The sequence below is a fragment of the Carlito syrichta genome, unplaced genomic scaffold (genome assembly GCF_000164805.1).
Source record: "Carlito syrichta isolate Samal-C Ts95f unplaced genomic scaffold, Tarsius_syrichta-2.0.1 Scaffold303429, whole genome shotgun sequence".
NCBI lineage: Eukaryota > Metazoa > Chordata > Mammalia > Primates > Tarsiidae > Carlito > Carlito syrichta.
The window spans coordinates 269,168-286,258 of NW_007247525.1; the positions used below are offsets into that span (position 1 = coordinate 269,168).

Consider the following 17,091-nt stretch of genomic DNA (forward strand, 5'->3'; position numbering starts at 1 on the left):
GGTTTAACTTACCATTATGCCCTCAAAGTTCATTCATGTTGTAAGATATCACAGAATTTCCTTTCTTTTTAAGGCAGATTGGTAAGGAGGGAATTACTTCAGAATTTTGCTGTTTGTTTTCCATGTGCCATAAACACTTTTTTGTCCCTCATTTCCTATATTACTGTTGTCTTATATGCTTTTTTTTGGTAGTGAAATCTTTAAAGACCTTTCTCATTTTCTTTTGTGTATATTCTGTAGCTATTTTCTTTGTAGTTACCATGGGGTTTACTTTTAATATCCTAAAGCTCTAACATTCTAATTTGGATTTATAGCAGCTGAACTTCAGTAACATACTAAAACTCTACACCTTTGTATCTCCATAAATCACTTATTCAAGTTGTTGATGTCACAAAATTATATAGTGTCCAAAAACAATTTTAAAAAATGCATTAGTCTCTTAAATTATTTTTAAAAAGATGTCATTATAAACCCATTGTAACAATAATACTAGATTTTATAATTGCCCATGTATTTCCCTTTACTGAAATCTTTACTTGTTTATATGGCTTTGATTTACTGTTTAGTCTTTTCATTTCAACATGCAGGACTCCTAATAGCATTTCTGGCAGGTGGAGGTCTAGCAGTAACATACTCTCAACTTTTGCTTATCTATGGATGTCTTAAATGGATGTCTTATCTATGGATGTCTCCTTCATTTCTGAAGAACAGATTTACAAATTATAGAATTCTTGGTTTATAGTTTTGTTTTGTTTTGTTTTGTTTCATTTTAATGCTTTGAATATATCCTCCCACTGTGTTCTGGCCTCCAAATTTTCTGATAAGAAATCTGCTGGTAACCTTATTGAGGATCACTTGTAATGTGAAGAGTTGCTTTTCTCTTGCTGGTTCAAGATTCTCTTTATCTTTCAATGGTTTGATGATGTATTCACCTCCTTGAACTCATTCTACTTGGAGCTTGTTGGCCATTCTTTGTTCAAATATTCTTTCTGCCTCTTTCCATTTCTTTTCTTTTTCTAGAACCCCCCACAATGTGTACGTTGGTCTGCTTGATGTATCACACAGAGCCCTTATTCTTTGTTCACTTTTTCCCAATTTTTTTTCTGTTGTTCAGACTCAATAATAATTTTCATTATTCTGTCTTCATGTATGCCAATTCTTCTGCCAAAATCTGCTTTTGAATAGCGAATTTTTAATTTCAAGTACTGTATTTTTCAGTTCTAGAATTTCTTTTATGTCTTTTTATGTTTTATTTTTATTGATATTACCATTTTGTTCATATATCGTTTTCTTAACTTTCCTACACACTTTTTAGTTCTTTGAGCATCCCTAAGACAATTGTTTAAAGGTGTTTCTCTAGTAGATCCACAGCCAGGTCTTTTCCAGAAAGTTTCCTTTTCTTTTTCCTTTCCTTTAAAAGGGACATAATTTCCTGTTTCTTTGTATGCCTTTTGATGTTTCTGCTGAAACCAAACACTTGAATCTAGTAATGTGGTAGCCACATCTCACTGAAGTCCCTAAAAGAAGCTAACTGTTGTTTTTAAAATCATTCCTTACTTTGCCTGCCTTGAGCAAGTTGTCAAATATGAGAATTCATATTTCTCTCAGAAGTTTAAGTAGATGTGATGTCAATGTTGGAAATATTTCTTCAAAGAAAGAATCTCATATTTATTTAAGTTTATGTATGGTGAAAAGAGTTATATTTTATTATGCTGAAGTACTAAAGTAATTTAAAGTTAAAATTAAAATGTGCTAAGAATTATTTCCCCTTACCCAATATCTACTATTCACTTGCTTATTTTTTCTTTGTAATCATTATCATGTTCTCCTTTCTTCAGATAACTTCTACTTTCTTCTGGGTCTAAACAATATGCTTATTTTGATATGGAACTTTTTTCCAACGTAGCTTTGCAGATTATATTTCAGGGAGCAAAATTCACAGAATTAACCAGGACACTTGTTGGAACACAGATTCCTGGGGCTCAACTAAAGATCTGTTGAATCAGAAGCTCTGGGAGCCTAATTTTTTTAAAGGTTCCTCAAATGAGCCTCATATACACTAAAGCCACTGCTTTTGAGTCTACAGTAGTTCAGCTTTGGTCACAAAACTGCAAAAGAGAACTACTTGCATAAAAGTCACCATACAATGTTTTCAGAACTTCAAAGATGGTATTCATTTTTTAAAAAGCTTAAATTGTCATTTTTAGCATGTCTTCAACATGCCAAATAAGAATTACTTATTGGTCTATCTTTGCTAAGAGTAGCTGGAGTTTTAAATCTCATCTACAAATCGGTTAGTTAATTCTATATGAAGGTCAATTAGTAAAACTATGCCTTCATTCATCACATAAATGTAGGTGTCCGTTGTGTACTTTATCATATTCAGCTGAACCATGAGGTCTTGTGAAAGATAACGTGGTTTAGAGGTAAGGGCATTGTATTTGAGATTAAGCTCTGGTATTTACTAACAGAATGTCTCTCTGGGATTCAATTTCCTTAACTGCCCAAGGTGTGAAGAGAAAGTGAGGTATGGTAAATTAAATCTATGTAAATTATAAAGGGTTAGTACAGAAGTAGGAAATTTATAATATGTTGCCTGAATACTTTCACTGCATGATGACATATTATCTGACTGTAAGTTCAATGAGAGCAGAGATGTCACGTTATATCCAATTTTTGCCCTAGAAACTTGTATAATGTTGCATAGAAGACACTCATAATTGTTTGTGCAACTCTGATTTTCAAGAATACTACCACATCTAGGGAAAAAAATACATTTTAGGGAAGATATCAGATTGTGAGGAATGAATTTCAATTATATCTCAAAGGATATCCTGTATTTAGAAGATACATATAAAAGTTTTCGTTTTGTTTTTCTTTCAACTTACCTTTTCCTAACATGCAATTTGCTTCTAAAGTGTTTTAGTTGTTAAGAAGAACAATTTTTTACCCTGGAAACTTCCATTATCTTCCCAAATCCCCACATACAATACCTGTAGTCACATGCATGTTGTCAGTAGCTGTAGTGTTCAACTGTTACAGCTACTATTTACTTGCAGTGAAACATACAAAAGTGATAGCATTTATAACTTATAAACCATGATTTTTGTAGTCTTTTTAAAAAATCCTCATATCTGCTTTTTAAAATTTTCTTTCATCCAAAAATTGAAACCAAAGCTCAGTTAATCATTGTCATTTTTATTCAGTTTCATGTTTAATAATTTAGCTGGGAATTATTTTACAAGTTCCCTGTGTTTGACAAGAATCAGATGAACTTTTTATGTTGCAATTTTAAAGAATTTTATACTGTTTACAAAGATTAACAGATTGCATAGAAACTCACAACTACATAAATGTTATATATCACACATTTAAGATTAGAGATTCTAGATGGTTCAAGATCACAATTAAGTATTTCCCCCAGAAAATATAAAAGCATATTTCCTCATCCAGGACTACAACAATGATGGATGTGACTCTATCCCTTGGTTCCATTTGAAATGGTTCTTTTGAATAGGCTGTTTGTTTGGAGTCAAAGATACAAAGACCAAACAGGGACCTAACTTACAATGCTAACTTTAATGAAGGCCCCATTCTCTTTACCAAATGATCTGCTTTCTTTTTTTAAACAGCAATTTATGAAAATCTTTACCAAAACTCCAAAACTCCCGCTGTCTTTCAAACAGACTAAGTTACTTCAAGATAGTAATTGAATTCCTAAATCTAACTCCGTATAGACTATCTTTGGTTAAAATAGTTTTGGAGATGTTATTATCTTTGGTTAAAATAGTTTTGGAGATGTTAATGCCTGGCAGTTAACTTCAAAAAAGGTTATTAACAGCCTATTGGCTACCATGGAGCAATTGCATTACAAATAAAACACAAAGATTTTAGGCGCTTACATGGATCCCAACATCTATTCCAAATGTACACTTTTCAAATCAAGAGTCAGTGTGTTTGGATACTTCTGAAAGACCTAACAGGACTTTAACCCCACACATTAATTTGTTAGTACATCCCAGCATACTGTTTGTCTTGGACACTTGTATTTTCAAAAACTAACAGAAAGATGACTTGTGAGGAAACTTTTCCTTTTGTATATACTTGGGAACATCTGGTCTAAAAAAGCAGAGACTTCTGGTTTCTGGAGAACACAGTGAAGTAATCTAAGGGGTAACTTGATTCTTACTTGAGGTCATACAGGTAATCAAGAGAAAGGGTCTTATTATTCCAGGTTACCCATATCTTAGGATGTTTAGATTTAAGAACATTAGAATCTTTAGAAGTTCTCAGGAATTAGAAAATCCTGCACATTTTATACTCAAGTCTACCCAAAGGAAAGCTACTACAGAAGAAAGAATAAAGATATATCCTTTTTCCTCCCTTTTGTATTCCTCTATTTTTTGCCAAGGGCAAGAGAGGGACAAGGATTGAGACAAAATTGGGCTGAATTGAAACTGACAGTCTAGGGTTAGATGACTAGGCAGACTCTTCGTCCCCGAACTTGGGCATAAACAATATCTGGCTGCTGACTTAAGTGAAAATATGCAGAGTAGTTCTTCAGGGTCCACTTCCTCTTTCCTACTGTTGATTCATTCATGGTGCAAGCTAGCCCAAGAATCTAAAGTCCTTCAACTCATAAAGATCCACTCATTTACACTGCAAACTCCTAAACTTCCTGATTGCAGAGACCTATTAATCCAAAGGCAGGGTTGTTTTTTTTAATTGATTACAGCAATCTACATTAAACATGAATGAGGTTTCAGCCTCTGTGGGGGTTGTCATCTTAAAGTAGGAGCTGATGAACTTGCTGAAATTGAAAGAGTGCGGGGTCTGAGGACATTGGTTCTAGTTGAAGTTCTGCCACTTACTAGACGTGTTTACTCCATTTTAAAATAGAAAACAATGCCTCCTTACAGAATTGTTGTAAGAGTTAAATAAGACATTACAAGTGGCTGGGCTCTGTGGCTCCGTCTGTAATCCCAGTACTTTGGGAGGCTGAGGTGAGCGGATTGCCTGAGCCCGTGGGTTTGAGACCAGCCTGGACAACTTGGCAAGACCTCATCTCTACAATAAAAAAAAAAAAAAAGAAAATAGCCGAGCGTGGTAGCGCACATCTGTAGTTCTGGCTACTTGGAAGGCTGAGGCGGAAGGATCGCCGGAACCCAGCAGGTTGACCCCGGGGTGGCCATGAATGTGCCACTGCGCATCAGAATGGGTGATGGAGTGAGACTCCAACTCAAAAAAAAAAAAAGACATTACAAGTGAAGGCTCTTTGGTATGTACACTTAGCAAACAGTAAAAGTTAAATGAATTTCAACCTCTAATTAGTAGAAAGTAGAAGAAAGTATACATGGGTGGGAAGGAGAGGGAAGCTGGCCTCTACTGAAAATTTTCTACTTTCTTGCTTCCTCAAATTCATTTTCCCCTAGCCCAACCTCTAACAAAGTAACATATTTGGGAAACAAAACTAGTAGAGCGATTTTCAACCTAAGTGTCAGGTACATTTGGTGACAACATGAAGGTACAAGTCACACAGAAAGGCTAGATGCTCTGTGGTGCTTGTGCTGAACCAGGCATTGTGCTATGACATGATAGACACAAAGCTCCATTATTTCAGTGGCATCATTTTTCTTCTCAATGATCCCACATATGTATGCATCAGTACATTTATATGATTGGTTAAAGATAGAGCCTGACAGTGTGGCTGTGTGAAGGAAGAATAATTAGCAAACAGGTCAAAATTAAAATGCTGGCTGAACATGAAGCCACTGAGTAAAATGTAACCCTTGAGGATATTGTCACAAACCTTCATTTACTTTAGGCCACAAGTCATCCTGATTAAGAGGTTTGTACTTATAAAAAAAATTGATATTTAGAGATTGTCATTTTTTTTTCCTGACCAGCATACCATCATTTTTCTTCTGGGGGAGGAACCCAGTACAGATGATGTGGTTGGGGCTGCCTCTGCCCTTCTCTGTCCAGAGACCCAGGACTTGTGACCGGGTCTGGTCAATTAGAATACCCCTACCGGGGTCCAGATTCTTGCTCAGAGACTCTCACGTGCTCCAAATTGAACCAGATTCTCCTCATTTGCTTCTGCCACAGATGTGGGCAAAGACAGCTTTCCTACCCTTTGAGGTCTTGCCAACTATGTGGATTGATCCTGAGAGAGACAAAGCCCAGTGGCATCATTTGACTCACTATATGCAGCTGTGTCTGATCAGATCTACTGTTAATCTTCTTGGCTTGTGAACTGCTATTCTTCTTATTGGCTGAAGCTATTCTGATTTGTAACTTTCACTTGCATTCAGGAGACCAAAACATAAGGCACCACTAATAAATCTGATTTAGCTGCTATTTGTCATGCTTATCATTTAAGTAGTATAGCAGTTCCAAGAGAATGTTTTATCCATAAGAAAACCTGTATAGCTCACTGAGTCAATGAATATCCTCTCAGAGACTTCAGGGAAAATAGATCATTATGCAACTGTCACCACTATAGTTGGTGGTGCTGGCACTTCCCTCCATGCCTTAAAACAAAAGTCACAAGCACAAAATCCACAAGATTATTTTATTAGAATTTAGTGGGGAGAAGATGATACAGTCAAGTTTTCACAAAGAAAGTCTTCACACTGAACTCCAGCTAAATAAAGAAAATTCAAGTTCTTGATTCAGTCTCTACTGGTCCGGGTATTAATGTGTCAAGGTATCAGTGATGTGACCAATTCGCATGACCCTTAATTCTCTGCATCATTTCTCAGCAGTCCCAGACACAAATTCTGAAAAACTTCTTCCATTTCTACGGTTTTACTTATCCAATTCAGAATGCTGCTGGTTACTGCAAAATTTTTCACCAACCATATGCTCGGGTCCATACGGCTTTCTTCTTAAACTCTGAGAGAACTCTCAGGGACAGCAGGGTGGCTAAGGGGACAAAAAATAAAGTGCACTGTTGCATCTGGTGGAGGTGCATTTGAAAGGTCACTTTGATCACAGAGGTGTCCAACATGGCTTGGCTTTTTCTCACTTCAAGTCTCAGGATTCCCATCAAACCTTTGGCAGAATTTTAATGACAGAAAACCACTTATATAAGTTGGGGGAAAATCAAAACTGACTTTTGGGATGCTGATAATATTCTTTTTCTTGATGTGAGTGCCGATAACATAGGTGTGTCCCCTTTGTAAAAATCTACTTAAGATATGTGCTCTTTTCTACATAAATATAGTATTTCCATTCAATGTCTAATTAAAGATAAAAACAAAAATCCTGGACCTATAATAAAGTTAGGTTCATGTGCTCAATGGAGCAAGTATGACTGTATTAAATTATATTTGAACAGGTACCCACAAGTCTATACTTTTTTGGTGTGTCATGGGTCCCTCAGGGATCAATTTAAAGTAGGAAAATTCTGTGTACACCCTTTAGGTAGCTTGTTATATATCTTATTTTAGAATATTAATATAAATGTGTTGAGGTGTTATTTAAAATATAATAATGTGAAGGAATGTGGGTAAACCAGATTTACAATTATTGTATGTGACTCTAATAAGCCCATGACTACATGATCAAGTGAACATGTGTTTCCTTGACTTGAATTAGTCTTTCCCTCATCAGTACCAGTTGTTATCTTTGTGACCTAAGACAATATACATTTGGGGTAACCTATGTTATTATGGACTGGTGGTCATTAAAAATGAGTTCAAACTTCCTGAGACAAACTGACAAGAGAAATTCCTTACAGCAAGTCTCCAGAGACAGAAAAAAGTGAAAATATGTCAAACCGTAGCCCTGATTTTCAATGAAATTCTTTGGTTTTTCAGAGTCAGGTGGGTCACTGTTCTTTCAGACTCATGACTCCCACCCACTTTGGAGTTAGGGAGAATGATTAAAACCAAGGAATTCTTGCTTGTTTGGCAACCAATAAAGTGTGCCATACTTACAAGTAAAATAAGGATCACACTCTGACTCCAGGCTAACCAGATAAAATAACACAGAACATCCCAAGGGGCAACTTTCTGAAGGTGAGACTTTTCAATACAGTATCTCACAGCACGTCAGGAATACCAGCAGCAGCCACTGGTAGGGTCCAGTTCCCTCAAGTCCCAAGACATGGAGGGCAAGTACAAGCTGTTTCAGGCCACAGTGCCAATGCCCAGATGACTTACAAGATTTGAATAAGACCACCTACATAATTTTAGCAGAAAGATCTTCCATGTTTGTGAATCCTAAAGTTATAGTTTAATAAGTCAGTAAAGAATTATAAAAGACACAAAAACCATCTAAATTCCTGAAAGTATAGAAAATGGCTAGTTCCCTTGGCAAAATACCATGTAGCCATTAAAAATACGACTTAGAAAGCCAGTATAAGAACAGGCTTAACTGCTTTAAAATAATGTTAAAATTAAAAAGGCTACATTCAAACTGTCTTTGTGTATTTTTTTAATACTATATGTTTTCAAATATATAAAACAACACAGAAGGGGGCAAAAACTTCTTATGGAAAGTATAAAAACTGTCATTGGGCAATGGGACTCGATTTCTCTTTGCTGCTTTTTACTTTTCTGAATTTTCTGAATATAAAATTAAAATAGTCTTTCACTAGCATAATAACATATTTAAAAATCATTTAAGTAAATGTTAAATTTGAAAGCACTCGAATTTTTTAAATCCACTTTCTGGTTTAAAATGCACATTGGTGACAGCTTCAGATGAACCCTTTCACAAACAAATACAGGCTAAGCATCCCCAATAAAAAAAAATCTGAAACCTGAAATTCTCCAAAATCTGAAACTTTTTGAGCACCAACATGACACACCACAAGTGGAAAATTCCACACGAGTACTAAAATACAAACTTTGTTTCATGTACAAAATTACTAAAAATATTGTATAAAATTACCTTCAGGGTACATGTATATGGTGAATATGAAGCATAAATAAACCTTGTAGTTAGACTTGGGTTGAATCCCCAAGATTTCTCATTATGTAAATGCAAATATTCCAACCCCCCCAAAAAATCTGAATTCTGAAAGACTTCTGGTTCCAAACATCCCAGATAAGGAATCATCAATTTGCATACACTAGAATACCATTCTGTACCACAGACAACAATGGATAGTTTTCCCCCATGTTGAGCAAAAAGCATGGAAGCAGTACCTTTTAAAAGATCTCTGGACTTTGCTGAGAGGGCTTCTTTAGGACTTTCCATGATGCTGAACAGCCAGTCAATGAACTAGGGTGAAAATGAAGAACAGTGTCAGTAAAGAGAATCCTATTATCAGCAAGAAAACAATTATTTACTGGGCCTGCCTACATGAGTATTAATGCAATAGTTCTTAGGCAATACCTGCCTGGGCTGGAAGAGTAGGGACAAGACAGGGACCAAGCACAAGGTATGGTAAAGTTGGTCACGGCTTTCATTTAGTCAGATGACTAAACCTACTTCTGTTGCTGAAACCGTGAGACCTAGAAAAGGTTTTTTAAGAGTGAGGTAGACAGAGACTCAAGGGGCTTGTTGTGCACTAGGAATATTACCCCTCACCGTTCTGAGGAGCCCTCAGAGGTAAAGAACCCTGCTCAAGGCCATGCCCAGTGAATAGCAGAGTCATGATTTTAATCCAAATACACCTGGCTTCAAAGTCCTATGCTCTTTCCTTGCATCATGCTGCCTCCCCCATGACTGATGCTGGGCAGTAAGTAGGGACTATATCAGATGTAAGACCCTGTTTTTGAAACAAAACATGTTTCTGTAGACAAGAGCAGTTGTGTTCAAATGTACATTAAACAGAAAGTTGAAATGCAAGAGAAAAGGCATAAAATAAATACTAGGTAGAGCCAAGAGTGTTAACTGAATAAATCCTGCAAATGAGGTAGGAACACATAGTATTCATAAGTTTTACTGATCTCCAAAGAGTGCTGCCAAAATTGTTTTTGAATTAGATACAGGGTAATTTCATCAATGACTGAATGTTGTCAATTTTGGCTCAAAAAACACATATAGTAGTGATAGGTACTAGACATTTTAACTTTGGACACAGAAGCTGAGTTGAAGAGCAAAATAGAAAAAGAAAATATTCCTACTTCCCTGTTTTAATTAAGTTTGATATTTGTTTTTATCTTTTTCTCAATTTTTAATATCCTACTGGTAAGTAAAGCAAGCACTACAAATACATAATTAATGAGAGATATCTACAGTGTCCAAAATGAACATGGTATCCCAGCCCAGAAATAACATGAGGTGAGCATGCATTTACATTTATTTTTATTTTTCTTTCAAATAGAAAATAAAACAAAATTTGGGACAGCAATACTAATGCTTATCAGATAAAAAAAATCAAAAGCCATTTAAATTGAGACACTTGGTGGAGTTGTGCATAACTAAACTGTGAGTTCACAGTATAGAAATGTTTTTAAAGATTAATGTTCTGATTTCAAGAATAAGCAATAAAAAGTTAGTTTTGGCCAGGTGCAGTGGCTTAAGCCTGTAACCCCAGCACTTTGGGAGGTTGAGATGAGAGAATTGCCTGAGTCCAGGGGTGCAAGAACAGCCTGGGCAACTTGGTGAGACCTTATCTCTATAGTAAATCACAAAATTAGTTGGGCATGGTAGTGCACGCCTGTAGTACTGGCTACTTGGAAGGCTGAGATGGAAGGATCACCAGAGCCCAGCACATCGACCCTGGGGTGGCCATGAGCATGCCACTGCACTTTAGCCTGGGTGACAGAGTGAGACTCCAACTCAAAAAAAAAAAGTTAGTTTTAAGTTTTCAACTTAAAAAAAACCCAGTTTTGATTAAATCAGATTCAAAAAATAATCTCCCAAGCAACTGTATTAAGAGCAGGTGAGAACCACATAATGAGAAGTACAGTAAGCACAGTATTTTCACACACTTTGCAGAACAGTTAGTAGCCTGAGAAATCTCAATATTATAAACCAAAAGTTTTTTTTGGGGGGGGGTTACATGTTTTAGCAAATTGAAGTAACACATGTTCACATACACAGCCCCATCATGATACAATGTCATCTTTTTCTTCATATAACCCCTTCAACTACCTTACTCTTACCTCAGAAGAGGAACTGAACTGAAAAGCAAACCCAAACAGTTTGGATTTTGCTGGGGTAAGGGTGGTGAGATTAGAACTTTACAAAACTCTGTTTGGCATCTAGTACAGGCTGGGGGCACATTTGATCCCTGGAGCATATTTGCAAGATGGAATAAGCTCTGGGGAACCTTAAAATGCTAGAAGATGGAAGCACCAGACCCACAATTCCTGTTGGAAGACTTCTGAGACCCACCTCAGGCATTGTTGATCCTCTCCCTCACATGCTCATCACCACTGGCTCCTGCTTATAACACCATCCTGCAATCCTGAATTTGTCTTCCTGTCTTTCTTTGATATTCTGAACTCTGAAACTTACTCATCCTTTCCTCCCCGATCAAGAACACATGCGCCTTCAACAAACAAATGAAAGCATGGGCTTTTCTCTTCAACCCACCCCAACTGTAAGCAAGTTGATGCCTTTCGTTGTTGTTTTTAATCAGAAGTTGCCCTGAGCCTGGGTTAGCCTCATTCTCTGAAACTCTGCAGCTGGTTGAAATTTGGGGCCGAGGAGCTTGTGGTGTGATTCAAGATGCACTTAATTCTCAGCTTTATTCTAAGCGGAGAATGCTGAAGAGAAACAGCTGCCTAGCCCTGTTAAGCTGGTGGCTTCCAACCTCACCTTCTGGGTTTGTTCCTTCCAAGGCTCTTTCTGCAGCAGAAGAAGCATGCTACTGGGAAGGAGAGTGAGCGTCTCCTGCAGAGTGACCCTGTGCATTGGACTCCTGCCAAGGAAGCTGGATCCTGACCCAGCCGGGTCGTTCTCCCGATGCCATGGCAACCAACTGGCACTGAGGCCGAGGAGGAGAGGGGCCTCATGGTCTGCCCATGCAACCACTGCAGTCGCAAATATCAGCAACAAAAAGGCCAAAGCCTACGGTGGAAATAGAAACATTAGGTCATATGTTTTAACAATTCAAAGTAATGCGTGTTCACATACTCAGCCCCTGTCATGAGGCAATGTTATCTTCCCCTTCACCCAACCCCATCCTCTTGCCTTACTCCTCCCTAGAAGAGGAACTGAACAGCAAGCTCAACTTCCATGCTTAATTACGAAATGTTTTGGGACTTTGCAAGGTTTTTGAGGTCCCTTTATGTGAAAGCAGAAAGTCCAATAGTTTCAATACTATTGCCCTAACATGTTGGAAGAAACGTAATTAATTCAATTCCTAATCATCCCCAAATCCAAACATTCCTCTCTTTTGGTGTTTCCAAAGAGATTAAGAAATTAAGAGAGATAATGGAGAGATATTTTATTATGAGATTGTTATGTCAAAACTAATTCTAAAAAATATGTATAGTCTGATTCTATTTTCAAACAAGTCTCTTTTCAAGCATTAATTTTTTTTTTTTTTTTTTTTGAGAAATGGGGTCTATGTTTCCCAGGGCAGTCTCCATCTCCTGAGCTCAAGAAATCTGCCTCAGCCTCCTGGGTAGCTGGGACTACAGGTGTGTGCCACTGTGCCTAGCTTCATGTATTTTTAAAATCTGTCTAGGATTTGCCCATTTAGATTTGAGATTAATCAAGACACTTATAGAAATAATAATAGGGGCCACGTCTGAATTGTTGGATTACTGTGGTTTAAACTACACTTCTGCTTGTCTGCATTCTCTCAATGTTTTAAGATTTTTGTAAGAAAACAGAGAAAGTTAAATACAAACTTAGGAAATCAGAAGAAAAAAAGGACAGATTATGTTAGTTAAAAAAAAAGCATAAAATGTATTTGTCAATCTTGGCTGGGCACAGTGGCTCACACCTGTGAGAAATATTTTCAACAAAATATTGACAGGTAGAACACAAAAGACACTAGCTGGAGACGGAATCAAGGTCCCATGTACTTGGGTTTGATCCCATAAAGGATGTGGGGATACTGGGCTCTGACCTCCACACTGGCCCGGTGTATGGCTAAAAACTACTGGTTTACAGGTTCCTGAATTATATGCCGATAATCTGTATGTGTGCCTGTGTGCACATAGTAGGGGGAGTTTCCACGATTCCTTCAAGATGACCCCGAAAATAAGAACCACTGGTACTAGATTTGGGTGAGTTAAAAAAAGGAAAACATTAATAAATGAAGACAGCTCTTTCGCGCTCTCCCTCATTTTCTTAGGGAGAGATAAATATAAGTAAGAATATTCTTTTTCTTTGAGTTGGAGCCTCACTCCCTCGCCCAGGCTGGAGTGCAGTGACACGCTCACAGCAAACCCAGCATTGACCTTCTGGGCCCCAGCGATCCTTCCGCCTCAGCCTTCCAAGTAGCCGGAACTACAGACATGTACTACCATGCCCGGCTCATTTTTGATTTATTGAAGAGACAAGGTCTCGCCAAGTTGCCCGGGGTTGGTCTTGAACCCGCAGGCTCAGGCAATCCACTCACCTTGGCCTCTCAAAGTGCTGGGATTACAGACTGGGCCACTGAGCCCAGCCATTACGTTAGAAATTTTAAGGAAGGAACAAACTGTTCCTCTAGCATGTACCTCATCAAGAGCCACATTCTGAACAGATGTTGACTGGTAAGCCACATTTCTGATATAGCCCATCAGTTCCAAGAGCCACTCCATTCTCTTCAGTACACCTGGAACGAAAAGGATATTTTTCTTACTAGACCATAGTTTTCCTTTGAAATGCAAAAGAGATCAGTAATGGCCATCACAACTGAAGCAGAACACCTGGGGAGGATTCCCTAAAACAGTTTCAAGATCTCTTCCAATACCTGAGACTTGTGACTGTCTGTGAGAGAGTTCTCTGATACTATTCACATCAGATAACTGTATTTTGGTGTTTAATTTTCAAAAGCTAAACTATTCTTCAAAGATCTCTGCCCACTAGGGACAAGATGTATTATCAAACTCTAGGAGAAATCTGGCACGCCAACTAGCTAGTAATGTTGAATCTTGGGATAATTAGTTGTTTTTATAGTCATCCTTTGCTTGGGTTCCCAATTTATGCCAAAATCACAAAGGAAACCCATCCCAAAAACATACAAAGAAAAATAAAAAGCAATCATTATTGGGGAACTGGAAAACAAACAGCATAAATATTAATTTTCTCTTTAATTTTTTGAAAAGAGGATTCTCATTACAGTAAAACTACTTACAAGGCTTTCAAAATTTAGAAAAGGAAAACAGAAACTACATCTGAGAGCTGGCTAGCTAGAAAAAAGGCAACAACAAACTTATGTCAGCTTATTGCATGTAACTTCATATTAACTTAAAAACACCTACTATGCTTGAGCCCAGAAGTAAAAAAAAAAAAAAAAAAAAGTTGGGTGTGGTGGCACGTGCCTGTAATCCCAACTACTCAGGAGGCTGAGGTGGAAGGACTGCCTAAACTCAGGAGGTTAAGGCGACACATAACTTAATTAGGCTTGAGAATGGAGGTGAGCCATGATCATGTCAGTGTACTCCGGCCTAGGTGACAGAGTGAGATGCCCGACTCAAAAAAAACCAAACACCTACTACATTTCTTCCTGATAAATAAACTTTCAGTTTAGAGTAGCAAAAAATCCAGTTTCTCATCCCTTTTTTTTCTGTCACTTTTCAGTGGACTGGTACTGATGCAGATACGAGACAGCTGTTCAACTGCCAGAGGCGGATGAATCAACATTTCTGATATAGTCTTGTAAAGTATTACAATCAGGTTGGTCAGTTTTCCCCCCAAATCATAGATACAAGAGATGGATGGAGAAAACAGGCCATATAAACATAAGTAACTAGCCTAGGGACACAAGGGCTTCCCAACCATATCTAACCCACTTAAGCCAGGTGCCATTTAGAATTTGAATGATGTCTTCAGAAATTATAAGCATATGGCCAAAGAGATGGAAGGAGCAATGGAGGAACTTCCTTGTCCAGTGACTAGTACCTAGTACTAGTATCTAAAATGGTCTAAAAGTAGCACCATATGATTCACTAGCAGAGCTTCAGGCTTGAAAATGTAGGTAAGGCAGCTAGATTTGAATCTTCTCACCCCTGAGAAAACTATTTAATTTTTTTTTGTTCTCTTTTTGTTTGTTAAATGACAACCCAAAAGCCATTTTCATGAAATTATCAGGCAGAATCAATTGACATCTTGTTTACTTGGGCAACTAAAGTTAAACAGGCAGAAGCAACCTGGTACACTTGTTTATACCTTTGAAGGTCTGAATAACCAAGTATAATATAAAAATCCTCATCAGATTCCATTCTCAACTCAAAAAAAAAAAAAAAATGAATGTTGTGAGCTAAACTGCTCATTTCTATCCAAGGCACTCTTCATTTGGTGTGAGAAGGCCAAACCTGTATCAATAAGCACTAAACTAATTTTTAAGTTGAGAAAAGAACAACTTAAAAGGGACAGTAGGCATATCTGTTTCTGTTCCTGATGTTCACCCCAGGTTGGCCTTACCTGTGTTGGCATGGCTCACAATCCGTGCCTGGTATAAGCTGTGTAGAATCATCCAGGCCAGCACGTCTTTCTCATGGTACTGCACAGCGACACTTAGCATGTCAGTCAAGTTCATCAAGGGGAATCGTCCTTGAGAGACTAAGTACAGTTTGACAAAGGCAGTCTTTTCTACATTGCTCTGCCAAAAAAAGTAAATTGTTCAGTTACTATTAAATTAAATAGTGGCAGAATTTCAGCAAAAAGGCAAAATAGAAAAGGTGAGTTTGATGTTAATATTCTGTTCATTCCTGCAGCATGTGACCTGTTGTGCCTGTGTACTAAATTAATGTGCGCACAATAGAGGGTTGTAAAATCATCTCCTCTTCATAAAAACCACAAATCTGTTCAGGGGTTAGTTGGTGATGGTATTCAGTAAGTATATACAAATATGAAGAATAAAGGAGAACGAACAAATATGGTACTTATCACACGCCAGGTACCACACCAAGCTCTCAATATGCATTAATTCAGTGGCTTTCAGAGTGTGGTACGCAGATTTCTGGGAATCCGAAGGCCCTTTTAGAGGTTCTCTGAGGTTAAACTATTTTTAATTAGAACCAAAGTGCACTAGTATTCAGTGTATCTTTCAGTGCCATTTGTAATTTTTTTAAAAACCAGTTTCACTTAAAATATCCTCGTAAGCAATAAAGATGATCAGTTTCATTAAACTATGGCCCTTGAGTACACATTTTTAAATATTTTGTGGGAAAAATTGGGAAATACTCATAACGAACTTTTGCTGTACACAAGTATGATGGTGGTCTCAGGGCAGGGAAAAGCACTTGTAAGATTAAGTTGTGAGCTAAATAGCCACTCTTTTCATAGTACACCATTGACTTGAGAGATGATTGATGGACAGACTGTGGTTATTCAAACTGGGTATTTGACAGATTATTTTCTTAAAAATGAAGAAAGTGAACCTGTCACTTCAAGGAAAATACCTGACAGTATTTGTTCCCAATGATAAAATCTGAGCTTTCAAGTGAAAATTCGATTTTTCAAAAATTTGTTTTTGCTTCTATGAGCTTGGCAGCTTCCCAGTATGTAAAAGGCTTTTCTAATGAGATTGCTGGTGATACTAAAAAATATGATTTTTATATTGTATAATGAAATGTATCACTATTTGAAAGATCTTCAAAACTCAGCAATCCTATATTTTGCAAATCATACATGGGTAAAAGACCAAAGTACAAGACAGATCAGAAGATTTTAATGTAATAAAGTATATGAGTTCCATTGATACAGTTTTGGATTCCATTGCAACTAACCTTTAAGAAACTATAAGTTGAGTTGCAACAGCAAAGAAGGATATTCAAAATATTGAAGGATATCCAAAATTATTTGAAAAGACTATCAACACACTCTTTCCCTTCCCACCTACATATCTGTATGAGGCTAAAACTTCTTCATACACTTCACCATACAACATTACAACAGATGGAATGAAGCAGCAGCCATGAGAATCCTGTTGTCTTCTATTCAGCCAGATATTAGCGAGGTTTGCAAAACTAAAACAATGCCATTTTTCTAATTTTTTTATGTTTTGAAAATTTTTTTATTATT

The 17,091-nt window shown here is 37.2% G+C and overlaps 1 protein-coding gene across 1 annotated transcript in view; it reads right to left on the bottom strand.

Annotated features, from left to right (window-relative positions):
• Positions 1-6,557: 6,557 nt before the first annotated feature.
• FOCAD (focadhesin) overlaps positions 6,558-17,091 on the bottom strand; it is a 95,453-nt gene continuing 84,919 nt past the window's right edge. Inside the window, exons 21-25 of the mRNA XM_021712614.1 lie at positions 15,490-15,667; positions 13,581-13,678; positions 11,725-11,976; positions 9,159-9,234; positions 6,558-6,927 (exon numbers count right to left, since the gene is read on the bottom strand). Coding sequence (XP_021568289.1) covers positions 6,854-6,927; positions 9,159-9,234; positions 11,725-11,976; positions 13,581-13,678; positions 15,490-15,667 — 678 coding nt within the window. The 3' untranslated portion in view covers positions 6,558-6,853. The remainder of the gene's footprint in view (positions 6,928-9,158; positions 9,235-11,724; positions 11,977-13,580; positions 13,679-15,489; positions 15,668-17,091) is intronic.